A 9,992-nucleotide genomic window follows, 5' to 3' on the forward strand; every position below is an offset into this window, starting at 1 on the left:
ATGAGGCAAATCCAACTTAGTGCATTTAAACTTTATTACAGATACCACAACACATTTATTGCTCATAAAGAAAAATCCTTGGAATATATAGCTGGAACTTTACACACAAAATCTCAGATTATAGAATTTGACACACAAGGTTAATGCTTAGAGTTGTTTTAGCTGTCTCTTACAATAAGCCACTAATTATATGTGATTGGTCTATTTGTCTTTCTCTTCTTGATTTCTTCTAAGTTTATTCATGTCCTCTATTGTAAAACTGAGGCCTTTCTAAAATTTTCTTAAAATGGTATGCTATGAATCACCTTACCATTCTATGAATTACTTTCAATAAGATTATCTTTTGTTTTTTTAACAGTTCTCTGACAAAAATGAGACATTTACACTAATTTAATTTTTCAGGCAAATGCATCAGTGACCACAGAGATTAAATAACTTTCAACAGGTCTCACAGCTAAAAAGTGACATATTTAAGCTATTTTAAAAGGGAAAAATCTTACAATGTGGCAACTTAAAGTATCCGATTCTAAGAGTTCTTATGAACGTGAGGAAATGACAATTTTGGAGGGAAAAAATCATATAAATAAAGCTGATACAATCACAAAATGCAATAGACAAGATATTGAGTAGATCTCTCATTTTCTAGAAGCATGCATCAGGAAATGATAAGGAAAGATATACCAAACCAGGCCTTTAGGAGATTACAACTTAGCATAATTTTTAGTTTTGAAAAAATATTGCTAGCATGCAAAGACAGAGTGAAAAATAATTACTTTGTGATATTTTTAGTACACATTTATTTCTTTCATGTTCTTTTATGTTTTTTGGCAATAAGCCATAGAATACTCTCCCCAAGTAAGGTTTTGGATGAATTCCTAAATTAAATCCACAAAATAAGAAACAGGCAGAATATTACTGATTGATTCCAGACCTGAAGAGCATAAAACGAGTCTGTTTAACATAAGTAAACTGGAAATGTTGTTGCTTATCACTTGTATCAGAGTACAAATGAAGCATTTAAATATTTTAGAAACTAATGTAAGCTTCCCCCTTGGCTAAAAATTGAGTCCAAGTAAATCAGTATAGATTTCACGAGTAATGAGCAAAAGTGATTCAAGTCTTCTGAGTCTGCTCATTTGCATTTTCCTGAAATGGTTTACTCTGTTGATTTATGAGACCTTTAGATGAACATGATAGTTAGCTGAGAGAATTGCATTTAATTGTTGTCACAGCTATAGAAGAAAAGGGCTTTGTAAGAGAAATGTTATCACTGGAGATGCCTCATTTGCAGCAGTACTTAATTTGGGATTAAAAGCTATGGTATTGGGGCTGGTTCAGCATGTATCTCTCTCTTATTCCATAGGGAGCGAGCTGGGCTGTCCTTGCTCACCAAGTCCACCTGCACCTCGTTAGAGAGCAGAATGTTTGCATGCCACACCACAAGATCCCCACAATGACATAACTCCATTCAGAGACTGGCGTGACTGGGCTGGGTTTCCCCCACTCAGCTCTTGTATCACTAAGAATCTGGCAGCCAGTTCCGTCCTGACAGAGTTTACAGCATATATTGGTGGATTCTTGTCCACCAAGCAGAGCATCTGCTTTAAGAATTAACGAAAGCAGTGTCGAGACAGTAAGGTAAGTGCTGTTTTAACTATAGCACTGGGGATGCTGACTGTTTGGGACGGTGTTTATTGTAACAGGAACAGAAAAAATTCCAGAGCAACTTTGCCAATTGCTATTCAACAGCAAATCCACAGTTTTGAGCATTTACTTTCACATTTTGCTTAATATACTTTCCATGATTTATGGATTTGAGATACATTTTATACAGTCTATAATGCCTTACTTAGCTAAGGAAGTTATAAAAAGTTTCAAGGTTGGAATGAGAAAATTAGACACAGTGAAAAAGTATGGCATTTAAAATGTTTGCTATTTCATGCTAATTAGTTAAATATGTTAGGATTGTTAGAACCTAATTTTGGAGCAAAGAAGGGCCATTTCAATCAGTCATCAAAATATTTTGCCACAAGTATGTTGTTATAATTTGTTATAATTTGCCATAAACGTTTTATGCTGTTATAAAATGTGAGCTAAAGGATTATTTATTTCTATTTTGTTAATTTTAAAGATTTGGATTGTGGATGTATGTCTTAAGAAACAGGAACATGTTTTAAAGAAATTCTGGTAAATACGATTTACTTTTGGAAAAAAAAGCATTTTCTTCATAGCCACAGGTATTTGAAAAAACTGGGGGACAGTAAAGCGTGGTTTTGCTTCATAGTGGAGTCATTATACGGTTACAGATTCTCTTTGAATTCAGAGCCCTTGTTTTGACTCTGCCAAAAAATATGGAAGCATTTTCCATTACTATTCGCACTATAGTTCCCATGTGTAGTTTAGTGTATACTGAATTAAACTAAGGTGGAAGCTTATTAATGAAGTAAGAAAAATCTTTACAACATTAACATGATTGTAACTCGTAAAGAATCCTATAATTACATTAGCACTATGTAATAGATCTCATGGCCAAGTCCCGTCAACTAAATTAAATGACTCCATCATAATCTTAGAGAATAATTTACAAAGAATCTGGCTATGTTATTTCAGTTATAAGAGTGACTCTAACAACGTTTTTGAGTGTTTCATCTGCTAAAATAAAGTGCTTTATAATTCCAAGTTAAAGCAAAGCATAGATGTTTAAAATTCCTGATAGTAGAAAATCCTGCTTATCCCAAACTATCTAGATCCAAAAGCTTGTACCATGTTTCTCACAGGAAGAGATTTTATTTTATGGTATCCATTGGAATGTGGATACTGCTTCACATTAACAATTTCCCTCCCAGAGTTACCAATTGCTCAGCTATAACTCCTCATTCTACAAATGCCCAACTGTTATATCCTATTTGCCTTTACCTAAATTGCTGACCCGGTGCTTCCCCAAGAGATTGAAATGTACTTCTTTGAAGCTCTCCTTAGAAAAAGTTCATATGAGAAGATCACTGTTACAAATTGTTTTTAATTTATATTCTCAAATTTATCCTTTCCTACATGGCTCTTAATGCCACTGTTTAATACAGACTTTCCTCAGTTCCACATCTCTCCCACTTCCATTCAGTGAAAACACTAAAATCCAGATAAGCAAACCCTGCCTTCTTAAATTTTGACGTGAAGAACGTAGACAAATTGTGAGTGATTGAAAGAAAAACATTCATTCAAATCTTTGAAAAGAATATCATTCTCTACCAGTTAGATCTCTTTCTAGGTTTAAAAAATGTTTAGAGTTTGTGACATTTCCTTGATGAATAAACATTAATTTTACTAAACCTAATATACTAAATATTAATTTTCAAACACAGTTTTGTAATTTGCTTAAAAGCATAGAATGTTAAAACAAAAGGTGAAATAATATGCACACACCCCCACCAAGACTTCTGTTCACCTTCCTCAGAATCAACAACCATAAAGACATTTTTAAAGGAACGTGCCACGACTGCCACCACACCCCCTCCACACACACAGAAGACCAGCTTTCCTCCAGACAGCATCACAGATTGCCCACGTTTTCAGTAAGGATCTACTTAATGAGACATTTCAATGATGTTGAATGGTGGGGTAGAGGGTACAATTTACAATTGTCTTCTCGTTTTCATTTCTTCTGGTTTTGAAGGTATTCTGAAGCAGTGTTCTAACATGGTGGTTAATGGGCACCTCCCAGAAACCTCTTGCAGGAAGATATTTAATTAAGGAAGGACCTAGAGAGGTTGACTGGGATAGTTAGGCCTGGCTCGCCCAGAAGGGGGCGCATGTGAATGCAATCTGCCCTGGAATCTGTTCACTTCCCCATCCGTTGTAAACATACATCCTTAACCTACTCCTCAAATGCAAATTAACAAGGCATCATTAGTGCAGTAAAAAAAAAAAAAAAGCACTATAAAGTAATAAAATTCACATTTGCTAATGCATTTTCTTTCTTCTTAGTATACTTTTCCTGAAAGGATACTATTTTATAATAATACATGTTTCCACTTTATTTAGGATTCAAAGCATTTGCCAAAATGAATCTAGGTATGTTTCCTCTCCTCTTGACATTAATTGGCTGTGCCAGCGGCAGCTACTACTATGAGGATTATGATTTCCCCCTATCGATTTATGGGAGATCATCACCAAACTGTGCACCAGAATGTAACTGCCCTGAAAGCTACCCAACGGCCATGTACTGCGATGAGCTGAAATTGAAAAGTGTGCCAATGGTGCCTGTTGGAATCAAGTACCTTTACCTTAGGAATAACCAGATTGACCATATTGATGATAAGGCCTTTGAAAATGTAACCGATCTGCAGTGGCTCATTCTAGATCATAACCTTCTAGAAAATTCCAAGATAAAAGGAAAAGTTTTCTCTAAACTGAAGCAACTGAAGAAGCTGCATATAAATTACAACAATCTGACAGAATCTGTGGGCCCACTTCCCAAATCTCTGGTGGACCTGCAGCTCACTAACAACAAGATCTCGAAGCTTGGCTCCTTTGATGGACTGGTTAACCTGACATTTATCCACCTTCAACACAATCAGCTGAAAGAGGATGCTGTTTCAGCTGCTTTTAAAGGTCTTAAGTCACTTGAATACCTTGACTTGAGCTCCAATCAGATGACCAAAATGCCTTCTGGTCTCCCAGTATCTCTTCTAACTCTCTACTTAGACAACAATAAGATCAGCAACATCCCTGATGAGTATTTCAAGCGTTTTAATGGATTGCAGTATCTGCGTTTGTCTCATAATGAACTGGCTGATAGTGGAATACCTGGAAATTCTTTTAATGTATCATCCTTGCTGGAGCTGGACCTCTCCTATAATAAACTTAAAAACATACCGACTGTCAGTGAAAACCTTGAAAACTATTACCTGGAGGTCAATGAACTTGAAAGTAAGTAGAAAGCTGTGCCTATGATTGATTGATGTTTCCTCAAGGTTTTAAATGCCTAAGTTGTGTGACACAAGTACTGCATCTGGCTCCAGTTAAAAAAAATGAAAATGCCAACAAAATATTTCTCTAGAATATGGAATTCTAGCTTAGTTATTTATCCAATATCTGGTTTTGCTTTGGAGTGTCCAGATAAGAAACCATTAAGGTCATAGAATTTAAGCACTCATTTCTTCAAATGTAATACTCTGGGCTAATTAATCCTGCTGTGTTATCTCTTGATTTTTATCTGTTTATTATTTGCCTCCTTCATGACTTCGATTTGTGTCTACATTTATTTCTTGACAAGATGTAGCTGAGGGAGAAATCAACAAGTCCACAACCAGCAGAGGCTTTTACAGAGCCTCTGCTTGTCCCCAGAGCAGCCCGTGTACACTCACAGTCTCCTCTGACATCTTTACTTGGGACTCAACATGTTACTCCGCTATCATGACCATCATCTATCTCTGTTATCACTGTTATGGTTGGTGTGTATGGTCTTCATGGTGTTCTTATGAGGACTGTGAGAAAGTTTAAGGAGGAATATGATAAGGGTTTGGAATATTTTTTACTAGAATTACAAAGCCCCTTCTCTTATACACAACCCTTCACCTCATTTGATTTTCCCACAGTTTCTCCTTCCTTTCTCTTACTTCCAGAGTTTATTTTTCATTTATCTACTGGGTGGGAGTTTGACCTATTCCACTTGAGCTGCTTATGTACTCTTCTGGTCTCCTGGGACATTTTTCAATTTAAGCTATAAAGATTCATATGGGAAATTGACATTCACCAATCCCTACCTTATTCTTTAATGGAAGTTGGAAGCAGAAAAAAACCTATAATTCACAGATGAAGTTTTTAAAATGAAAACTCAGGTGGGAAACACTGATTCACATAGTAAATGATTTTATAATAATCTATTGAAATTTTAAAATAATCTATTGAAATTGAACATCTTTATATTATAAAAGTTGGTTCCCTTGTCATACTGGGTAAGGATATTGGCACTCATCTGAAAAAAAAATGTCAGTGTGCCTTATTAATATAATTCTGCAATAGTAGTTCTGCAATAGTTTCATGTAACTCCTAGTAGGGCTGGGGTGTTCTCATGAAGGAGTCCATGATTGCCAACTCTGCAATGCCATGTGTTCTTTCTTGTGTCTGCAAAGTTTGTTTGTCATATAATACACAGTCAAGCTATCAGAGCTAATCCCTTACAGCTGTTTCCAGGGCAAAATTCACTATGTGGCAATATATGGTCCCACATTATAAACATTTGTGGTCAGGAGGAAGGATACTCAGACAGGCCAAAATGCTAATGGGACGTAAGATGTTTGAGGGCTGAAGAAATCCATTAGATTTTGTGGGTGGAGGTTAGCTGCAGAAGCAAGACTACCTCCTACTCTGAGACAAGAAAGGGGAGAGATATAGATACAGGGGCATTTGAAGGTGGAAAAAACAGTTTTCATTGTATGAGTGAAAAGGGAAGAGCCAATGTAGGAGATGGGACAGATGGACTCTGCGAGAAATGCCAGCAGCTGCTCGGTGCCTAGCTGAGACTGAAATCCCAATGCCCAGCTCATATAGTCATTTGAAAGTGAGTAGTTACCTTTCTCCCTTCCTTATCCTTGACACTTAGGTTTACATATTTCAGGAATTCTTGCTGTGTGACTTTGCATGTGTGTCTTCAACTTAGTTTATCTTGCCGCATAATAATTATGCATACCAACTGCCCACCTTCTCTTAAGGTAATAAGAGTCCCTTAATGTTTTTCCAATACTAGGAAATAGCCAGCCAAAAACAATTTGTCATATTTCAAACTTGCAACTTTAAGCGTTAAGCTAGTCACAGATCTTCCTAGTGTAAAGTAATTTAGAAAACAGAAAAAATTAAAAGGACGCCGATAATTACTTAGTACATAGTATGTGCTAGCACTGTGTGAAGTGCTTTACATACCTTAATTAATGTAATCTTCATGCCGCACAGTGTGATAGATATATCTAAAAGAAGATCTGATAAATGTCTCAGGTGGTAAACAACAGAGGTAAAAAACTAATATAGACCTAAACCCATGTTTTTTCCATTGTTCCATACTTCAGAGGCAGATACCATAACCAAGAACCCTGGCATTTGACAGATGAGTTATTTAAGACAACATCTTAGAGGAAAGGACTGCAGTGTGTTTGGGCTTCTACTGAAATCTTTGTTAGCTAGAGTTGAAGAATGAAAGAAAATAACACGATACAGGACCAGATAAGGTTAATCTGAAATACACTTGGGCAACCACAGGCAGTTTCTATATACATACACAGACCATGCTATCCAGTAACCATCTTAGTGTCCATTAAAAATTAAATCAGTTGTTCATTTGTGGCAGCTTTTTGACCACAGAAGAAAAGGGTATGAGCTGAGATGGTGGACATTCCATGATCTGGTTTTTGCTTTGGAGTTTTGAATCTTTGTCATGAAGTGCAGTTGTTGGAAAACTGTTTAGAGTTCATTTATTTAACCTCTTTTATTTTAAGAGGCAAAAACCCAGAATACTTACACTGGTGAGATTGCTCATATAACAGCACCAATTTTAGGTTTCCTCAGGCTAGACTTAATATTTCAAACTAAAGCTTAGACAATATGACACATTCACTGAGTGTCCTTCTATAAGCAAGTATTTCTAAATCAAGAACTTAAATAAGTTCTCTTCCTTGAAACATTTCATTAAATCTTCTGACCTACCATCAGTATTCTTTACTAAATATTGCTGGGCTATTTGGTAGTCTGAAATATTCCTTTAGTAGTTCCAAATTCAAAGGTACATCAAATAAGTGGGAAAAAGTTTTATTGGATATTATTATAGATTTGAAAGTTTTTTAAAATGATGGTTTCAAGCCCATGTACTAAAAAGAAAAAAAAAACGATTGAAGTGTTTCATTCTTTAATTTTCCAGAGTTTGAAGTAAAGAGCTTCTGTAAGATCCTGGGACCATTATCCTACTCCAAGATCAAACATTTGCGTTTGGATGGCAATCGCATCACCCAAACCAGTCTGCCACCTGATATGTATGAATGTCTACGTGTAGCAAATGAGATCACCGTTAACTGATATCTACTAATTCCAATTATATTGAGATATATCCTGGAACAGCAGTTTATGGTTATGTTTATTTGTGTGTCAGTTTTTATAGTATTCATTTTTTGTTGCTGTTTATTACTTCCATAAATTTCAAATTCTGAGGGAAAATGTTTTGTAAACATTTTACTACTTTTTTAAAAGAAAAGATGAAAGGCAGGCCTGTTTCATCACAAATACAGACACACACACACACACACACACATAGACAATAAAATTAATGCTTTATTTGTAAATGTAGTGGGTTTTTTCCTATCTCCTGTCAAATGATGTGAAAAGCTTTCTACTGGTTTCGTGGAAGTCAGCCAAGTTTTATAATTTCTAAACCTTAACTTAATGTGCCAAAAAGCATGGATTACATGCATATGGATGTTTACTGTCTTGAAGCAAATTATCTCAAAGTTCAAATTTGTTTAGCTGAAAAATAGATGGTAAATTTTGAGACAAATGATCTTGCAAATTAGACAAAATTCATGAAACCACATACAATTAAAGCAATATTTTTAGTGTTAGGAATATATATTTACCTAGTGAAACTTTTCTTTTCTAGAATTATTTTTCACTCTAAGTCATATGTATGTTTCTTTTTGATTATTTGCATGTTATGTTTAACAAGCTAATAGCAAAATAAAACATAGCAAATGGCATCACTGTGTTTGACTTCTTGTGAAATTCATAACTCTCCTATAAAAATAGATAAAATAATAGATTAGAATTCAAAAAAGATCTCTAGCCTGAAATATTTTACTTATGTTAAATAGAATTTTTAATTAACTAAATTATCTGCTTCTAGCATCCACCTGTAAGGAGTTTTTAAACACATCTTACAATATGTACTTAAAAGTGTGCAGATCCCAATTGTGTCCTACAGTTCAACTCAGTTCTGACAGTATGTGCCTGGAGATAGTGTCGGATTGCACAGGCTAAGGGTTCAGTCCTACAGGACTGCCCTCCCTCCCCACTTCAGATGCCAGTTGAAAGTCCAGATTGTTACCTCCACTTCTGACCAACAAGCTATACATCAGGGGTTCCCAAGACCCTGTCCTGGACTTGAGGAATTTGCTGGAGCAGCTCACAGAACAGGAAAACTCTTTACTCACTAGATTATTCGTTTATTATAAAATGATACAACTCACGGGGGACTTCCTTGGTGGCCCCGTGGTGAAGAATCCACCTTGCAATGCAGGGGACACAGGTTCGATCCCTGGTCGGGGAACTAAGATTCCCACATGCTGCTGTGCAACTAAGCCCACGCGCCACAACTGCTGAGCCCACGCGCCTCAACTAGAGAGCCTGCGTGCCGCAAACTACAGAGCCCACATGCCCTGGAGCCTGCGTGTCACAGCTAGAGAAGAGAAAAAAAACGCGCACACCACAACTAGAGAGAAGCCCATGTGTCACAATGAAAGATCCCGCTTGCCGCAACTAAGTCTCAAAGCAGCACTCTCCCCAAAATAAATAAATGAAATAAAATGATACAACTCAGGAACAGCCAGATTGAAGAGATGCAAGGCAAGGTATGGGGAAAGGGTGCTGAGCTTCCATGCCCTCTCCAAGCATGCCACCCTCCCCAAATCTCCACAGGTTCACCAATCAGAAAGCTCTCTGAATCTTGTCCTTTGGGTTTTTATGGAGGCTTCATTTCATAGCCATGACTGATTAAACAGTCGTTGGCCATTGGCAATTGAACTCAATCTCCAGTACCTCTGCCCTCCCAGGAGGTGAGGGAGAGCGAATGAAAGTTCAGACACTCTAATCATGTGTTGGATCTCTTGGCAACAAGCCCCCCATCCTTAGGTTACCTAAGAGCTTTCCAAAATCACCTCATTAACATAATAAAAGACACCTTATTGCTCTTATTCAGGAAGTTCCAAAGGCTTTAGGAGTTGTGAGCCAGAAACCTT

At 36.6% G+C, this 9,992-nt stretch overlaps 1 protein-coding gene across 1 annotated transcript; it reads left to right on the top strand.

Moving 5' to 3' along the window:
- The first annotated feature begins 1,422 nt into the window (after positions 1-1,422).
- LUM (lumican) lies at positions 1,423-8,735 on the top strand. The gene is made up of 3 exons (XM_065887210.1): positions 1,423-1,638; positions 4,039-4,926; positions 7,907-8,735. Exons 2-3 carry the CDS (start codon positions 4,059-4,061, stop codon positions 8,059-8,061), a joined length of 1,023 nt encoding a protein of 340 aa, XP_065743282.1. The 5' UTR covers positions 1,423-1,638; positions 4,039-4,058; the 3' UTR covers positions 8,062-8,735.
- Positions 8,736-9,992: the final 1,257 nt, after the last annotated feature.

The sequence above is a fragment of the Phocoena phocoena genome, chromosome 11, assembly GCF_963924675.1.
Source record: "Phocoena phocoena chromosome 11, mPhoPho1.1, whole genome shotgun sequence".
In the NCBI taxonomy this organism is placed as follows: Eukaryota; Metazoa; Chordata; class Mammalia; order Artiodactyla; family Phocoenidae; genus Phocoena; species Phocoena phocoena.